The sequence below is a fragment of the Mercenaria mercenaria genome, chromosome 6 (assembly GCF_021730395.1).
Source record: "Mercenaria mercenaria strain notata chromosome 6, MADL_Memer_1, whole genome shotgun sequence".
Classification (NCBI taxonomy): domain Eukaryota; kingdom Metazoa; phylum Mollusca; class Bivalvia; order Venerida; family Veneridae; genus Mercenaria; species Mercenaria mercenaria.
In genome coordinates, this window is record NC_069366.1 from 65824110 (window position 1) to 65843743 (window position 19634).

At 36.9% G+C, this 19634-nt stretch overlaps 1 protein-coding gene across 3 annotated transcripts in view; it reads left to right on the top strand.

Annotated features, from left to right (window-relative positions):
- The window catches only part of LOC128545929 (uncharacterized), a 38003-nt gene that overhangs the window by 15129 nt on the left and 3240 nt on the right, over positions 1 to 19634 (top strand). The window contains exons 6-11 of one of the 3 annotated variants that reach the window (XM_053546200.1): positions 1291 to 1427; positions 4386 to 4499; positions 7189 to 7332; positions 9343 to 9414; positions 12293 to 12378; positions 12799 to 15621. In XM_053546200.1, the coding sequence (XP_053402175.1) occupies positions 1291 to 1427; positions 4386 to 4499; positions 7189 to 7332; positions 9343 to 9414; positions 12293 to 12378; positions 12799 to 15621 (3376 nt within the window). Of the gene's footprint in view, positions 1 to 1290; positions 1428 to 4385; positions 4500 to 7188; positions 7333 to 9340; positions 9415 to 12292; positions 12379 to 12798; positions 15622 to 19634 lie in introns of all 3 variants that reach the window. The other 2 variants (XM_053546201.1, XM_053546203.1) reach the window with 2 other exon arrangements.

Consider the following 19634-nt stretch of genomic DNA (forward strand, 5'->3'; position numbering starts at 1 on the left):
ACATTTATACCTGATCATCATAAATCTTTACCAGAATGTTTGTCTTTATTAAATCTAGGTCAAGTTCAAAACTTGGTTACCAGAGGTCTTAAACTAGGCCACTAGGTCAAATCATACAAAAACATTGTTCACACTTTAGAGGCCACATTTACTATTCGATCTTCATAAACATATTCGATCTTGATAAAGCTCTGTCAGAATCTTTGAAATCTAGATCAGATTCAAAACTGGGTTACCTGAGGTTTTACAGTAGGTCACTAGGTCAAATTATAGAGAAACATCCTTAACATTCTAGAGGTCACATTTTCTCATGGTTTTCGTAAACTTTGTCAGAATGTTTATCTCTATAAAATCTAGGTCAAGTTCAAAACACGATTATCTAGGTTTAAAAAATTAGTCACTTGATCAAATCATAAAAAGACATTGTTAACACTCAAAAGACCACATTTTCTGCCTGATCTTCAAGAAACTTATTCAGAATGTTTGTCTGTTTAATTAAAATCTAGGATAAAGTTGTAACTGGATCACTTCAGGAAAAAACTAGGTCATGAGGTCAAGTTATAGAAAAAAAAACTTTGTTAACACTTTGGAGACCACTTTTTTTAACTTGACCATCATAAATCTGTCAGAATGTTTGTCTGTTTGAAATCTAGTTAAAATTTGAAAGTGGGTTACCTGATGTCAGAAACTGTGTCACTAGATCAAATCATTGAAAAACTTGGTTTATGATCTACCTGATTTGCATAAAATATGGTCAAAATGTTTCTCTCAATGAAATCTGGGCCAGATTAGATACTAGGTTATCCGGGTAAAATGAGGTGGGATGAGCGATACAGAGCTTCCAGGGCTCTCTTGTCCCTTTATTGGATGTTCATCCTGGTCTGAAACTTTGATGTCCATGGATGGATTTGCTCAAACATTTACCCGACGTGACGATTTGATAAAAGACATTGTGCCTGTAATCACTTGTCCTCAACCTTTGATTCATGTGGGAAAGTTGGCAGTTACTTTCTTACTTACAGAAAACAGGTTTGTACTGGTACAGAATCCAGGAACGCTGGTAGGGTTGACTGCCTGTCTTAACTGAAATACTGTTGAAAAACAGTGTTAAATCCAAAGCAAACAAATTACATAGCAGTTAACATTTCTGTTCAAATTTTGCAATTTTGGAGGGGCCGTGTATCATAGAATGTTAACAGAATTCTTGTTGGTAATGAAAAAGAGCCATTTAGATGCCATAAGGCTACAGTGAAGGTCACAATTACTAAAAGTAGGTTCTTGTTTTTTCAGGGCAGCTTGTCAGTCCCAGTCTAATAAAACAGGAAGTATTGCTCTGACACAGTTGTTGGATGAGATGGCAAAACCGTCAGAAAGTTTTTCTCAATCAGGTTGTGATGAAAAGGAAGAAGATTCAGCAAATTTTACAGGTATATATGAATTGAAAACATTGATGTTAAATCTATATAACCTTTTGTATGTCGAATTTGTATTGCTGTTTTATAATTGTTCAGTCACAGGATGAAAACATGCACAAATAACAAAAAAAGAAACAAGAAAAAAAAACAATATTGATATAAATTCCATGGGGCCAAGAAAACCTGTTTTGGTAGTGTTTTTTTTTTAAAATGAATTTGAAAAGGGAAAATAAATATTTTCAAGCACAATGGCCTCTTGATCCAGCAAACATAATAATAATGTAGGTAGATATATATTCAACCATATACAGCTGTCATATTAAAATGCATGAAAGATTTCATTGTTTTGATTGGACCAAAAAAAAAAAAAAAAACCAACATTCAGACCCTACCTTACCTGGCTTTATTGAGACCATTTCTAAAAACACAGAATTTTTGTTTGGCCTGAAGTGTGTCCATTTTGTCTCACTTCAAAAATGTCTTGAACAGGTTCACCTTTTCAAAGTTTGTTTCTGTACTTCCAAGAGACACTTTGCTTAATATTTTAGAATTTGTCAATGTATGAAAGATACAATTTTTTAACATTTTAAGAAGTTTTGTTTTTTTACCAAAATAGAATGAGCGAGTCACTTTTAAATATTAATTGTGATGGAATATTGAGGATAGAGATCAGAATATACCAAACCCAGCTGTTTCAGTGAATTTTTTTGTCTTGCCAGTAAATTGAAGTATTGATTCTTCACAACATATTGTATTGAAACTGCCTTACAGTTAAACCTGTGCTAATCAAAGATAGACCACCTGGCTGTGAAGACCACTAAATTTAATTTATTATTATTATTACATGTATTATTATACCAGATTTATATAGCGCCCTTTTCATGATAAACATGTTCAAAGGCGCTTTACATATAGCAAACGCAGCCACACAGGGCGTGAAATTCATCCTCTATTAGTACAGACACAGAGCAATCTGACCAGAGGGACAGAGTGAGATAAAGCCCCCAGAACAGATAGAGATAAATCCGTTTTAGATACAGACTTGTCCGACTAACTTAGCGTAGCTCTTTGCGAATAGACATTCTGGTTCTTTGACGTGCCCGGTGTATAGCACCGATACACGCGAAGTCGTCTTTCCTGGGAAGAACCAGTACAGGCCTCTAAGTTAGGTGGGAGACACTCAAGAGCATCTCAGAAATTTCCAGTGTCTGGACCCGGATTCCAACCCCGGACCTCTGGATTGACAGTCACTAGTCACAGTCACACACCACTAGACCACCAGCCCATTATCTTTCATTTATACAGTTAAACTTGTATTACTTAGCTAACCAAGGGAGCAACAAGTGGCTGCCTTAACACATGGCCACTGAGGCAGGTTCAAATGTATAATTATGTTATTGTCTGAATAAAAGACTGTTTATATAAATATCATAGATCATAAGAGCACGCTAAACAGATAATCAATATGGGAAAGAAAACTGGTCAGTTTATGTTATTTTCCCCGCTAAAAAGAAAAGTGGGTATTGGTTTCATTGGTTGGTCAGTCTTTTTGGGGTCAGAAGGTCAAGGTTACAGTGATTTGGACCTACTGCAATCTCTACAGTTATGCAGTTATTAGATTATCCCTAATATTTTAAGGATCAGTAGGTTCAAGGTCAGTTTCATTTTGACCTTGAGACGCAAAATGATTTTTTATCAATATGTGGAGAATGGTTACGCCTACAACTGTCAAATTTTTCAAAGGATGATTTCCATTAGTATATGGATGAATGCTACTGTTTTGAGGATTGGTAGGTCTAGGATCAAGGTCACATTTGAGACTGAAAAACAGTTTCCTGTAACAGGAGAAGGAGAAGGCTTGGGCCTACAGCTAGGATGTCAGATAGCCTGTTGTCGGTACATGACTCTATACCAGTATTTGTAGGATGTCAGTAGGTCAAAAGTCAAAATCACTGTGACTTTGTGACTGAAAATTGTTGTGGATCAGTAATTGGATACTTGAGAGCCTATGATTACCAAAAACTGTCAAACTTTGTATTTACTTGTTTGTGACCATTAGACAACCCCTTTTGGTTTTAAAATTGAGGCCGATAGTTGAAAGCTCGAGGTCCACATCCATCAAATTTCATAGCATGATTTTCTATAGTCACATGATAACCCCTATTGTTTTGGGGAGGTATAAGTGTTTTACAAACAACTCTTGTTCTTGTGAATTTGTTGGTTTTTTTTCATGCTTTAAACACCTGAAATGTATATGATATTTGTAAATGTATTTAGTGTGAACTTTTTCGGTGTCATTTAAATGAGAGTTACATATGTTGTGAGTACTTTATTCCCGGCCAGAGATGGAGGATATAGATTTGGCATTGTTCGTTAGGATGTTTTGTGTGTCTGTCCATCTGAAATTGAAAATGCTTATGCTTCAAATGATCACCAAACTTGATATAATTATTAAATAGCACATGACCTTTGCTCACTTATAGTTTTATCCCCTTGATTTGGTTAAAAATTGTTTTACATTCCATAAATACCCACTTTATCAATGGATTGTCATGAAATCTAAGAATTAAGGTAGATCAGTACACTGGGGTAATTCATGCACATCTTTCATCAGGATCTCTTCAGTAACTGCAGAGTCATAAATTCCCAATTATCAAAGTAACCTGATGATGGAATACACATATAGGTAGTCACTGTAGGGCAGTTATGCACATGTAACTTTTATCAGGATATCTTTACTAACTTTAGAATTATTTTCTTATTTTCCATTACTTTAAGCTTATTATAAATATCACACTTGACTCAGATCAGTCAGTGAACCAACAAACAATGGCACAGTCTTATTGTACATAACTTGTGTATATCTAGAAATTAAAATGTCTTTCAAAAAATAATTCTTTCCTTCACAAAACAACCTATTTGGTGGGAAGGGGATGTAGTATAAATTCACTGAATTTGCTTGTATTCCAGCTAAAAAGTGTGTTCCTCTTACGGAGAGTTTGATGGAGAAATTGATACAGCCATTTACAGTTGAAGAATTTCTCATACCGCCTTCACAAGCTACAGTTCTACAAAATTTACCAGGTATGTCAGTCGGCTCTAACAGGAAAATATGTAGGTAAGGAGCATCCACAAATAAGGACTGTTCAGCTGATTAGACCTTTTTTTCTAGAATGCATATTAAACACTGCCCCAATGTTCTCTGGTAAGACCATCAGTGTCGGTCCCAATTTACTGATGAGGCCCAAATCCACTAGAAAGGTTCAAATCCATTTAGTCTCAGATTCACTGATTAGGCCAATATCCGCTGATAAGAATCAAATCCCAGGGTATGGCCCAGCTCCATTGATATAGCCCCAATCCCTCGATAAGGTGCAAATCCATTGATAAGGCCACTCTCAGATCCTTCAACATTTTTAGCTCACCTGTGATTGCTCACCATCTGGCGTCCGGTGTCTGTCCACACTTTCCTTTAAACAACATCTCCTCCTTAACCACCAGGCCAATTTTGATGAAACTTCACAGGGATGTTCCTTGGATGATCTTCTTTAAAATTGTTCAAAGAATTGAATTCCATACAGAACTCTGGTTGCCATGGCAACTAAAAGGAAAAACTTTAAAAATCTTTTTGTCCAAAACCACAGGCCATAGGGCTATGATATTTGGTATGTATCATCATCTAATGGTGCTCTATCATGTTTGTTCAAATTATTTCCCTTAGGTCAAATATAGCCCTGCCCCGGGGGGTGGGGTCACATGGTTTACATAGACTTATATAGGGAGAATAATAAAATCTAAAAAAAAAAAAAGATAATCTTCTCCAAAATCACAGGTCCTAGGGCTTTGATATTTGGTATGTAGTATCATCTAGTGGTCCTCTACCAAGTTTATTCAAATTATCCCCCTAGGTCAAATATGACCCCGCCTTGGGTGGTCACATGGTTTATATAGGCTTATAAAGGGAAAAACTTCTTGTCCAAAACCACTGGGCCTAGGGCTTTGATATTTGGTATGTAGCATCACCTAATGGTCCTCTACCAAGTTTGTTCAAATTATCCCCCTGGGGTCAAATATGGCCCTGGCTGGGGGGAGGGGTTGGGGTGGTCACATGGTTTATATAGATTTAAATAGGGAAAGACTATGAAAATCTTCTTGTCCAAAACCACAGGTCATAGGGCTTTGATATTTGGTATGTAGCATCATCTAGACTAAGTGGTCCTGTACCAAGATTGTTCAAATTGTACCCCTATGGTCAAATATAGCCCTGCCCCGGGGGTCACACAGTTTAAGTAGACTTGTACAGGGAAAAAGCTTTTTAAAAAAAATTGTCTTAAACCATAAGGCCCAGAGCTCAACAAAGATTGTTCAAATCATGACCCTGGGATCAATATAGGCCACACCAAGGTGGTCCCTTGTTTTACATAGACTTACTTGTTTTTGAAGCAGTGGCATAGAAATTTACACCACAAGCATAATGTTTGATACAGGTTTCAATATTCATCTAGAATTGTCTTAAACATGACCTACTGACATACTTTCTTGTTTTTGAAGGTGCAGCATAGAAATTTGGACCACGTTTATAACTTTTGATACTGATTTCAATACTCATCTTTAATACTGTGAAATCATTAAATTTCGTGGGCATGAAATTTCATGGTTTTGGACATAACGGCAATTTTGTGGGGTCATGAATTCATGGATTTCAACTTTTGAACATAAAATGAATGGGAATTTTACCTGTTTGTTAGGATTAAATTTCGTGGATTAACTCAACCACGAAATCCGCGAAAATTAGTCCCACATGAATATTAATGATTTCACAGTATTCTTAACCCTGAACTGCTGACCTACTTTCTTGTTTTTGAAGCTACAGCAAAAAAAATTGGACAACCAGTTTTAATTTTCAAGCAGAAATCAGTAATTACCTCGAATAATCTTTACCATGACCTACCGGTACTCACCTAGTTTTTGTTAGTGAAGCTTAAGGAAAAAATTTGTTTAAGCAAGCAACTAAACTCAGATGAGTAATATAGGGCCATCATGGCCCTCTTATTTGTTTGTTAACACAGGAGATTAAGACATGTACCTCTTCAAAAATCATTCAGTAGGTTGTTATAAAACTTGGGATATGATGTAAATAAATGCAAATGTAATAACTCTGACCAAGGGGCCTCTGTAGACATTTGGTAAAGACTGCTGACTTAGAATCATTTGCTTCCCATGGCTGTGAGTTTGAAAGTTTTTGGTATAGAATTCTTTGAAGTAAGGATTAGGAATCCATCCAGCTGGGATATGGAAGTTGGTGGTTCCACCGAGATTCCTGTCAGTGTCTGAAGTAATGCCCCAGAGATCACCTGAGGGGTTTTCCTCCTCCATAAAAGATGAAAAGTTTACATATGACTGTAACATTGTGTTAATGTGACTTACACTCCAACTGAACCAGCTCTGACCAAATAGTTTACATGGGTCCAGTATTTACTCACCTAATTGACAAGGTTTTTCTCCTTTAAAATCAAACATAATATGTTGCCTTGTCAAATACTGGGTAAGTTAGTCAGTGTCACTGATGTAACATATTTTATAATAGAGTCTGGAAGATACATGTACTTCTGACATTGAGTAAATGCAGGAACCTGTTTTGTAGAAGCATCATCTTATAGATAGGTAACTACCGTAAGTAAACCTCTTGAACATTAAACTGTCTTGCTAATTACATAGTTGTTTCTTGCTGCAATGAAAGATAATTATACGTCATTTAAATCATAATTTTTAGAATGGAAGCCCGACTATCAGCCACCATCCTCGGTAGAGCTGGAGGAAGACTTGCTCACTGTCATTGATCAACAGTTTGATGTTTGTGCAGCCAACACTTTGTGTAGTCCTCCAGAAAATGTCAAAGATAAAGCTGCAAACCTTGGTATTGTTAATTATATTTGTAAAAAAAACACACACACTTTAAAATCATGATCTTGTGACATTGGACAGTTATTCAAGCCCATTGCTTAGATTAATGGAGAGAGGGCAGACCATGGATCATGAAGTCATGACTTTGATCACCAGATGTGTAAAATTTAATGTTCTCTGTGGTGATTTGACTGAAGGCATTCTGGGATAAATTTTGAAAGGATGAATGAATTTAATTCTCTTTTAATACACAGGTATATAATTATAAAATATTCAATGGCAAAGATACATTTTAGTTACAATCAACCATTTTTAGCTCATCTGATTTTTTGAAAAAAAATGATGAGTTATTGTCATCACTTGAGCGGTTGTCGGCGTCGGCGTCGGCGTCTGCGTCGGCGTTGCCTGGTTAAGTTTTATGTTTAGGTCAGCTTTTCTCCTAAACTATCAAAGCTATTGCTTTGAAACTTGGAATACTTGTTCACCATCATAAGCTGACCCTGTACAGCAAGAAACATAACTCCATCTTGCTTTTTGCAAGATTTATGGCCCCTTTTGTACTTAGAAAATATCAGATTTCTTGGTTAAGTTTTATGTTTAGGTCAACTTTTCTCCTAAACTATCAAAGCTATTGCTTTGAAACTTAAAATACTTGTTCACCATCATAAGCAGGCCCTGTACATCAAGAAACATAACTCCATCTTGCTTTTGCAAGATTTATTGCCCCTTTTGGACTTAGAAAATCAGTTTTCTTGGTTAAGTTTTATGTTTAGGTCAGCTTTTATCCTAAACTATCAAAGCTATTGCTTTAAAACTTGCAACACTTGTTCACCATCATAAGTTGACCCTGTACAGCAAGAAACATAACTCCATCCTGCTTTTTGCAAGATTTATGGACCCTTTTGGACTTAGAAAATATCAGATTTCTTGGTTAAGTTTTATGTTTAGGTCAACTTTTTCTCTTAAACTATCAAAGCTATTGCTTTGAAACTTGCAACACTTGTTGACCATCATAAGCTGACCCTGTACAGCAAGCAACATAACTCCATCCTGCTTTTTGCAATAATTATTGCCCCTTTTGGATTTAGAAAATCATTTTCTTGGTTGAGTATTATGTTTAAGTCAACTTTTCTCATAAACTATCAAAGCTATTGCTTTAAAACTTGCAACAGTTTTTCACCATCATAAGTGGACACTGAACATCAAGAAACATAACTCTATCCTGCTTTTTGCAAGAATGATGGCCCTTTTTAGACTTAGAAAATCATGGGTAGGACAATATTTCTATTACACAAAAAAAATCAGATGAGCATCAGCACCCGCAAGGCGGTGCTCTTGTTTGCAAAGTCATGGCCACTTTTTGACTTACACAGGTATATAATAATAAGACACAGGTCAGGTTAGTTAGTTTCTGACTTAAATCTTGCAAATTTTAAGATTTTTGAAAGGATCAATGGATTAAGTTCATTTTTGGTACATAGGTATATGTTATGAAGTACAGGTCAGATTCGATTATTTTTGACAGCAATTTGTGGCGGTGTTATGGTCCTTTTTAACTTAAATTTTGTACAGCATGTCTTTGTTTCATACAGGAAGATGGTATTATAAGGGTATTATTAAGTCTGTCAGAAGATGCCAGTACTACTTGATGATTGTTGTACATACAGCCATGTGCTCATATTAGCTACACTGATGCTGTAATGTTATAGGTTGATACGTTATTGCAAGGAAAATTGCAAATTTTAATACTGTCCTCTTCTTTTCTTTTGATATTTTTTGTAAAAGGAAGTGGGAAAAGGATAAGAGAAGGGTTTACAGCAGCTTACATATATAATGAAACAACTCACTTGAGCTTTGATAGCTTAAACACCTGGGATCACACAAGAAATTCATGTGTTTCTCGGTCTTTATTCTTTTTCTGCTCAAGGTTTTAGATAAATTCTAGATAAATTAAGTCTTTTGTTCATTGCCATGGGAGCTTGAGTGCTGGGTGTTTTCCTGTAACTTTTCATTTCTTATTTAGAGAGAAGTAGCAGAGAAGCCAGCCAAGATGTAATCTACCTGGGAATATCAGTAACCCCACCTGAACATCCAGGTATTTGTTCATTTCTGTCCCACTAAGTATTCTACAATACAACCTCTGCAAACTACAATGTAAACATCTTGGTAGCCTAGTGGTACCAGGGTTTCAGAAATCCCATGTCCGGAGCCCGGGGGCTACCAGAACATTCTGTCGGGGCTACTAATTTTTTTCAGAGCGTGCCCGGCGGGCTACCATGAAACTCCATATCAAGTAGCCCGGAAATCAATAATCAAGTCTTCGAATATAATTTTGATAGTTGTTTATAATCCCCTTGTTTATCAAGAGATACATGCCCGAGGCTTTAATTATCTTAACACCTACTGTCTTAATCGGCAAACTATTAATCATTTAATCGTACCCGCAGGCAAATGTTTACAAAAACATGTGCAAAATCGCTTTTAGACTGATCCAATAACATGAAAGTTGTTTAAAACAATATGCAAACCAGTCTGAAAATAACGTCATTTTAGCGCCACCTGCCAAAGTGTACTTTCAGTTTCGCTGACCTCAATATTTATCAAGCGATCAGAATCGAAAGACAGATATTTGATATTGAAGCAGTTTAATGCTTACACTGATTGTTTATGCTTTTTTCAATTTAAATACTTGCCTAACCTGCAAAAAAATCGACCATGATTTTGCAAAATATCAGGAAGTATACAGAATTTTGGACAAACATAAATTCGGATAAGTGAATACAGTGTCAAGAAACTGAGAGACGTTATATACGCGATTCTATTCCGTTTATTAAACCAGGCAGATGTTTAGAATCAGACAGGATCAACTTTAAATAATTTTGAGATAAATTACAATTCATACAGTTAATTAAGTAATTTCTAAGGAATTTGCAAGTTTAAAAAAATTGATTTGCATTCCTTTTTTAGCCATGTTGCAATAACTATCAGGAGTACTCCTGATAATATTTCTCAGTTTAAAAACATGTAGTTTTATCTTTTAAAATGAGAAAAAGGAGTAATGATTATTGCTATTTAAGAGAACAAAATTGATGACAATGTGCGTATGGCTAAAATTACGAAACCTCTAATAATTTAATCATTCCATCCACTGTAGTATAGAAGCACATAGTAAATAAACCGAAATGGCCATTGTCAAATAAACTTAAATGTTCGGGCTACCAGATCAAAATTTTGGTAGCCCAATGGGCTACCAATAAATTTGCAGATTTATGAAACCCTGGGTACACTGTCTTCTTGAGTGTGGGAGATGTGATGTTCACTTACCAAAGTTGTGAAAAGTGATACAATTATTCTCTTGCTTGGTACTCTGCGTTAAAAAGAAAACATGCTTCTCTTCTCTCATACCCTTCATGGCGATGAATACTAACAGGAATGAGGTGTCAAGAGTTAGAGAACTTGAGTTGTAGAACTTGTTACACAGTCAACAAAAAATAAACTAAACAACATCTCTGACAAGCAAATACCTCCCTTGAAAGGAAGATAATTTCCCCCAGACTGAATGTGTCACTTTATTAAGTTATCTTTTCAGTGTGACACCCTCTGTATGACACACTTTAGTTTTTCCTATAAAGGCTGTTGTTGTCCTCCACACAACACATCATTTTCTGAACTAACCTGTCCATTGCATTATCTCCATAGCAACTTCTCATTAACATCCTTTTCATTGCAACTTCTCCATAGAAACCCCTCCATAGCATCCTCTCTATTGCAATCCCTCCAGAGCAGCCTCTCCATAGTGACCCATCCATGGCAACCTCTCTATTGCTGTCCCTCCAGAGCAGCCTCTCCATAGTGACCCCTCCATAGCACCCTCTCTATTACTGTCCCTCCAGAGCAGCCTCTCCATAGTGACCCCTCCATAGAACCCTCTCTATTGCTGTCCCTCCAGAGCAGCCTCTCCATAGAAACCCCTCCATAGCACCCTTTCTATCGCTATCCCTCCAGAGCAGCCTCTCCATAGAAACCCCTCCAAGGCAACCTCTCTATTGCTGTCCCTCCAGAGCAGCCTCTCCATAGTGACCCCTCCATGGCAACCTCTCTATTGCTGTCCCTCCGGAGCAGCCTCTCCATAGAAACCCCTCCATTGCACCCTCTCTATTGCTGTCCCTCCAGAGCAGTCTCTCAATAGTGACCCCTCCATGGCAACCTCTCCATAGCAACAACCTCAGTGTAATAAACCTATTTTAGCTTTCCCAGGAGTGTTGCTCAGAAGAGGTTCTTTTTCTGTTTAAGTTACTAAATAGAGAAAGACCAATCCAGATTCCAAGGCTAATTAAGGGGCTTCCATGACGGAGTGGTTTAGGTTGTCAGCTTTAAATCACTTCCACACACCGATGCAGGCTCAAACCCCCACATTGCGGTAGAGCGTTGTTCTTCGGGCGGGGCGTATGTTTTCTGTGACTGTTTGATAAACGACTTTGTGTCTGAAATCATTAGTTCTCCACCTCTGATTGATGTGGGGAAGTTGGCAGTTACTTGCAAAAAACAGGTTTGTACTGGTACAGAATCCAGGAACACTGGTTAGGTTAACTGCCCGCCGTTACATGACTGAAATACTGATGAAAAACAGCTTTAAACCCAAAACAAACAAACAAACAAACCCCCACATTGGGTGTAGAATTCTTCATGTGGTTCTACTTAGTTGCCTGCCTCTGTCTGAAATTATGTCCAAAGGGGTTCTAGATTCGTAGCCCCAAAAAAATGTGATAAACATAATTTATGTTGGTGTCTTTAAAAGTTTTAAGAACAAACAGTACATTGTAGATTTGGTGCTTATATGACAAACTTTTGTATGCCATCTGGAGCTTCAGTTGATTATATTTATAATTATGTCTAGATAGATTTCTCTATAGATGTGGAAGTTGATAGTATTTTTATATATTTGGAAGTTGATTGTATATCTCTCCTTATAGATACAGAAGAAGCAAAATCCGGCAGACGGTCACCTTGTCCTGTCAACGTACTCTTCAAACATAGCAACATGGATTCTCAGTCACAAGTATGAATATTTCTTGTTCCATTATTACAGAACTCAATTACCCTTGCTGTTAATTGTGGGGCTCAAGGTAAAACAGAAAGATGTGTGCTGAAATTAGACACAATCAAACCTGCATATAAAGAGCAAACGTAGGAGAGTCAGAATGTTATCTTTTCTTTGCACTGGTCTTCATTGACCAGCAAAAATACATTAGAAATGTTAAATTGGTAGTCTTTAGCACAGGTCTGACTTTAAAATATTATTTCGGAGTAATTAGACATTTTTTGTCTAATTTGGTAAAAATAAGTAAAAATTTGGTTTTTATTTACTAGTATATTAGAAATGGAAGGACTTAGATTGTGTGAGAAAAGAAAAGGTAAACATTAGTCATATATTGTTTTAGGACACATAATACTGAAATTCTCATGTTTTATTTCACAGGGAACATCGTCTCAATGGCAAGAAGAGGTAGATTCTGTGAGGTTCAGTTTTGAGGAGGACTTGTGTACAACTGCCACTCCAGAAAGTCAAGAGGAGTCACAAAGCCAAGTACATGTAGGAACTTCTGATAGATTATGTAAACATGTGGGAACTGTTGAGAAATCCAGTAAGCAGGTTGCCAAGGAAACTGATGGGGTAAAAGACTGTAGAGCTCTAACTGGGGCAAGTTTAGAGAAAGATTCTTGTAAATTTGTAACGGAAGAAATTCTCAAGGAAAAATCTTGTTCAGCTGTAAGTGAGAAAGGTCTAGAAAGAACAGGTGCATCATCTATCAAGGAAACTGAAGTTGTGAAAACTGCCATATCTGTAACAAAGAGAGTAGAGAAATTGGGTATGTCTTTGAATCAGGCAAGTGCAGAGAAAAGATCAGATAAACTTGAAAGTAAGAAAAATAAAAAGGAAATAGATGATCTTCATCTAACAAAGGAATGTGGTGAGGAAAGAAACCATACAGTTGTTACAAAGGGAATATCAGAGAAGGAAGGTGATCAAATTGTTACGAAGGAAATGAAAAAGGAGAATCCGGATGCACTTGTCACAAAGGAATATGGTGAGGCAAGAGACAGTACAGTTGTTATAAAGATAATTTTAGAGAAGCAAGTTGATAACTGTGTTACTAAGGGAAAAGAAAAGGATGCACTTCTAACAAAGGAATATTCAGAGGAAAGTCTTGACTTAGGGTCACCAAATGCTCAGAGCACTCAGATTAATGAGGTAGAAGATATAAGCACTAAAGGCAGTCATAGAAACATTGCAGAAAAGGTTGAAGAACTTCTTGATAATACCGAAGAAAATGAAAATGATTTTCAGAATAGAACTAAAACAAACTATTCAGAAATTGAAAGTGTAAGTCAAAGTTTATTACTGGTTGAATCTGCTGATAATGTTTTAGAAAGTCAGGATAATAATAATTTAAAAATGTATCAGAGGAATGTAACTCATATAACAGCTGTTAATGTTGATTCTTCAGTGTTGGTTAAAGATGAAAATGTTGATTCTGAGTATGAAGCTAAAATAGATACTAGTCAGGGGAATGCATCTAACTCTTCTTTGTCTGATGCAGACAAATCTATAATGTTGAATTACTATTCACAAAATTCTAGTTCACCCAGTCACAGCTGGAATAATGTTCTGTTACGACTGGCTGAGAAGAAGAAAAGATTGGAAGCTCTAAAATACATTACAAATCGAATATCTATTACAATTGATGAACATGACAAAGAAGAGGACACTGAAACTGAGAAAACTTGGAATAATGAAAGTTTTTATGGTTACATCAAGGAAGAAATAATTAGAGATGTAAATGGTTTATGTTCTGATGTTGGAAAAAGTGAAGAGAGTTTTAATAGTTACATCAAGGAAGAAGTGATCAGAGATGTAAATGATTTATGGTCTGATGCTGGAAGAAGTGAAGAGCCAGCATATAAAGACACAGAGGGAAGGCTAGTCATGGTAGGCGAAGACAATAGTAAAAGTAATAGTGAAAACCTGTCAAATCAAACAGAAAATGTCACTAAAGGAGATAGTGGAGATAACAAAGTGCTTGAAGGAGGAGATGAAGATTTTCTTGGTTTTGAAGATGTGGGCACTCTCTGTGTTGAGAGCAAAGGTATATTGGAAGAAACATATAATGGTGATCAGTCAGAAATGGATACTGTAGACACTACTGATACAGGTTATCCTATAGCTAGTTTAACATTGCAAGAAAGTAATGAAGAAAATGATAGCTGTTTGTTGCCATCCGACAATGTCCTAGAACAAACTGACTTGGAAGCAGTTAACAGAATCCATTGTGAAAATATTGCAAAATATACCAAAGCACATACAAGAGAAGAAACAGACCAGGAATCAGATCAGTCAGACATTGAAATAATTGGTCATTCTCATTCTCATCAAAGATGTACAAGTTACATGAAAAAAGAGACAAATGCAGTGTCAAAAGAAATTACTTCCATGAAAGGAGTATTGAACCCTTGTGGCAAAATTAAACAGGAAACTTTAAATCATAACCCTTTAGCTCCTTTGTACTTTGAGACTGAATCTGGAAGTACAAGAAGATCAAAAAGACTGTATGCTAAAGTTATTTCATGTAGACAGAAAGATAGTGTAATAAATTCTGCAAATATGGAAAATAGTTCTGCTGTGTCTTCCAGGATTAATGATAACTCAGAAAACAGTAGAAAAAAGATAATCGAGAGGGGGACAGTGTTGGTTGATGATGGTGTTGTGGTAGAAAGACAAATATCAAGACAACAAGATAAACAAACAGACTGTGTGAGTAACCCTAATGCCGAATCAAATCTTGATGCAAATAAAGAAACTGTTGTAGCAACTGAACCTGTATGTGAAGAGGAAGCAAATAAAAAAAGTGCCAAGAAGACAGTAAATGAAGATTGCAGTGTTCAGAAATATATTGGCTTGAAATCACAAAGTAATGCTAATTTTACAAGCCTCAGGACTGGACAAGTTAAAGATACATATAATGCAGACAGTAGTAAACAAAAAGCAACTGTATGGACAAGAATAAATGAGAATATTTTGAAAAATGTTTCAGAGACAACTGATACAAAGTGGAACTTTAAAAAAGATGTTCGCATAATGCTAGAAAGATGTGACCAACAGGAGAACAGTTATATGAAGGGGAATAAAAGAAGAAGACGAAGTAGTTTTGGAAGTTGTTACAAATTGTCAAAGAGTGGAAACGCCTTACAAAAACCATTGGTGGATGGAAACCAGTTAAAAAGACCATCAGTGAGTGAAAAGGTAGACATAGTACTAGAGATCAATCAATGACACAAATAATAATTCTTCCCTGCATTAACCTGTACACCTGTATGACACTAGTTTATAGGAAGAATGGAGTAACTGTATAAAAACTTAGTGATAAGTCATTTCATTGTCATAAGTCTTTCCCCCACTTCGCTCTCACCGGATGAGACATTGCTTTTGCCTTGTCCGTCCGTCACACTTCATTTCCGATCAATAACTGGAGAAACATTTGACCTAGAACTGTGAAAGTTAATAGGGTGGCAGGGCTTATTCTATGGAGTAGATGCCCTCTTGTTTTTGGAGGTCACTCCGTCAAAGGTCAAGGTCACAGGGGCCATCTGTCTGTCACACTTCATTTTTAGCTCACATGTCACAAAGTGACAATGTGAGCTTTTGTGATCACGCAGCGTCCGTCGTCCGTCGTCCGTGCGTGCGTGCGTCCGTGCGTGCGTCCGTGCGTGCGTAAACTTTTGCTTGTGACCACTCTAGAGGTCACATTTTTCATGGGATCTTTATGAAAGTTGGTCAGAATGTTTGTCTTGATGATATCTAGGTCAAGTTCGAAACTGGGTCAACTGCGATCAAAAAGTAGGTCAGTAGGTCAAATAATAAAAAAACCTTGTGACCTCTCTAGAGGCCATATTTTTCATGGGATCTGTATGAAAGTTGGTCAGAATGTTCATATTGATGATATCTAGGTCAAGTTCGAAACTGGGTCAACTGCGGTCAAAAAGTAGGTCAGTAGGTCAAATAATAAAAAAACCTTGTGACCTCTCTAGAGGCCATATTTTTCATGGGATCTTCATGAAAGTTATTCAGAATGTTCCTCTTGATGATATCTAGGTCAGGTTTGAAACTGGGTCACGTGCTGTCAAAAACTAGGTCAGTAGGTCAAATAATAAAAAAACCTTGTGATCTCTCTAGAGGCCATATTTTTTATGGGATCTGTATGAAAGTTGGTCAGAATGTTCAACTTGATGATATCTAGATCAAGTTCGAAACTGGGTCAACTGCGATCAAAAAGTAGGTCAGTAGGTCAAATAATAAAAAAACCTTGTGACCTCTCTAGAGGCCATATTTTTCATGGGATCTGTATGAAAGTTGGTCAGAATGTTCATCTTGATGATATCTAGGTCAAGTTCAAAACTGGGTCAACTGCGATGAAAAACTAGGTCAGTAGGTCTAAAAATAGAAAAACCTTGTGACCTCTGTAGAGGCCATACTTGTGAATGGATCTTCATGAAAATTGGTCAGAATGTTCACCTTGATGATATCTAGGTCAAGTTCGAAACTGGGTCACATGCCATCAATAACTAGGTCAGTAGGTCAGATAACAAAAAAACCTTGTGACCTCTCTAGAGGCCATATTTTTCATGGGATCTGTATGAAAATTGGTCAGAATTTTTATCTTGATGATATCTAGGTCAAGTTCGAAACTGGTTTAACTGCGGTCAAAAACTAGGTCAGTAGGTCTAAAAATAGAAAAACCTTGTGACCTCTCTAGAGGCCATACTTTTCAATGGATCTTCATGAAAATAAGTCAGAGTGTTCACCTTGATGATATCTAAGTCTTGTTCGAAACTTGGTCACATGTTTTTAATAACTAGGTCAGTAGGTCAAATAACAAAAAAAGCCATGCGACCTCTCTAGAGGCCATATTTTTCATGGGAACTATATGAAAATTGGTCTGAATGTTCATCTTGATGATATCTAGGTCAGTTTTGAAACTGGGTCAACTGCGGTCAAAAACTAGGTCAGTAGGTCTAAAAATAGAAAAACCTTGTGACCTCTCTAGAGGCCATACTTTTGAATGGATCTTCATGAAAATTGGTCAGAATGTTCACCTTGATGATATCTAGGTCATTTTCGAAACTGGGTCACGTGCCTTCAATAACTAGGTCAGTAGGTCAAATAATAAAAAATCTTGTGACCTCTCTAGAGGCCATATTTTTCAGTGGATCTTCATGAAAATTGGTTAGAATTTTTATCTTGATGATATCTAGATCAGATTCAACACTGGGTCACATGAGCTCAAAAACTAGGTCACAGTGTCAAATAATAGAAAAAAACGACATCATACTCGGTTTAAAACTGGGTCATGTGGGGACAGGTGAGCGATTCAGGACCATCATGGTCCTCTTGTTAATCAACTGGAGGACCATTTGACCTACAGCCTTCAAACTTCATAGGATGATAGGGCGTACAGAGGAATGGACCCCTATTATTTTTGTGGTTACTAGATCAAAGGTCAAGGTCACAGGGATCTAAACATGGCAATCTGACTAAAGTACTTGATCTTCTAAACGAAGATCTGAGAACGACCCATTCACATTCGTCTTCTGTATATTTTGGATTTCCAATATTGCTATTTTTATTTTCGCAAATCTATTTTGGTTTGAACCAATCAGACAATTTGTTCGAATGTCAAAGAGTAAGAAAAATTTGCAGTTAATCCAGGGCTCGAACCCGGGACCTCTCATTTACAAAGCAAGTACCCTACCAACTGAGCTAACCGGCTATCTGACATCTATCGACATAAAAATTGTTGATATCAAAACCTATGGCTTTTTAAAGCTTGCAGGATGTTGTAAGGTAGCTTTTGATTGGCTAGCAGAAGGGTTGTCAGAACGAGGCCATGAATAGCTCGTTATCAGATCCTATGCGTAGCGTATAGGAGATGTACTTTAGTCAGATTGTAAACATGGAAAACAGTTTCTGATCAATAACTTCAGAACCTCTTGACCCAGAATGTTGAAAGTTCATAGGGTGATTAAACTTGTAGAGTATTGCTTTTTGCTATTGCTTTTTGGGTCACTTGATCAAAAGTCAAGGTCACAGGGACCAGAACATGGAAAACGGTTTCTGATCAATGACTTGAGAATCATTTGACCCAGAACCTTCAAACTTCACAGGATGATAGGACTTAAATCAAAGGTTAAGGTCACATGGGCCTGAACATGGAAAACCATTTCCAATTCATGAGAACCACTAGGCCCAGAATGTTTAAACTTAGTGGGGTGATTTGACTGCTAGTACATAATCCCTATTACAGCCAGCCATCAGTGTCTTTTTATCCCCCGCCGATGGAATCGGGAGGGGGGTATTGAAATGGCGTTGTCCATCCGTCGGTGCGTGTGTGCGTCCGTCCGCAACCTTTTCTCAGTAACTAGAAGGTAGAATTTCATGAAACTTAAAATAAACATGAACCAACATACTGTGATGATGCCCGTCAAGTTTTTTTTTTGGATTGTTCAATTTCCTTTAGAGTTATTGCCCTTTACTTACTGAAGAATGCCCAAAAATGTCCGTCCGCAGCCATTTCTCAGTAACTAGCAGGTAGAATTTCATGAAATTTGAAATAAAGATGAACCAACATACTGCGATGATGCCCGTCAAGTTTTTTATTGGATTGGTCAATTTCCCTTAGAGTTATTGCCCTTGATTTAATGAAAAATGCCCAAGTATGTCCATCTGCAGCCATTTCTCAGTAACTATCAGATAGAATTTCATAGAACTTGAAATAAAGATGAAACAGCATACTGCGATGGTGCCCATCAATTTTTTTTTATTTTTTTTTGATTCAGTTTCCCTTAGAGTTATTGCCCTTTTATTGTTAAAAAAATCCACAGATTTGAACATAACAAACCAACCAATTAGTAGAATTTCATTAAACTTCTTTCATTCTTTTCCATGAACATTTATTATAAACATGTGAAGTTGTGTACCCACACTTGGTCACCACCTTGCCTTGGTCACACACCCTCCCCCTCCCCGCCCCCACTAAAAAAAAAATCATTTTTTTTTTTTTTTTCAAATCTTCCATGAATATTTTATCAACATGCAAAGTTGTACCATTCCCCCACCTCACTCTCCACTCAGTCATGCACCACCCCCCCCCTCCCCCCCAATAATTATTTGCTTCTTAGTATTCTTAGTAACATCCTTAACCTTTTGCCGGGTATATTTTTTACCATTCCTCACCACAAACCCTTTCGGCGGGGGATACC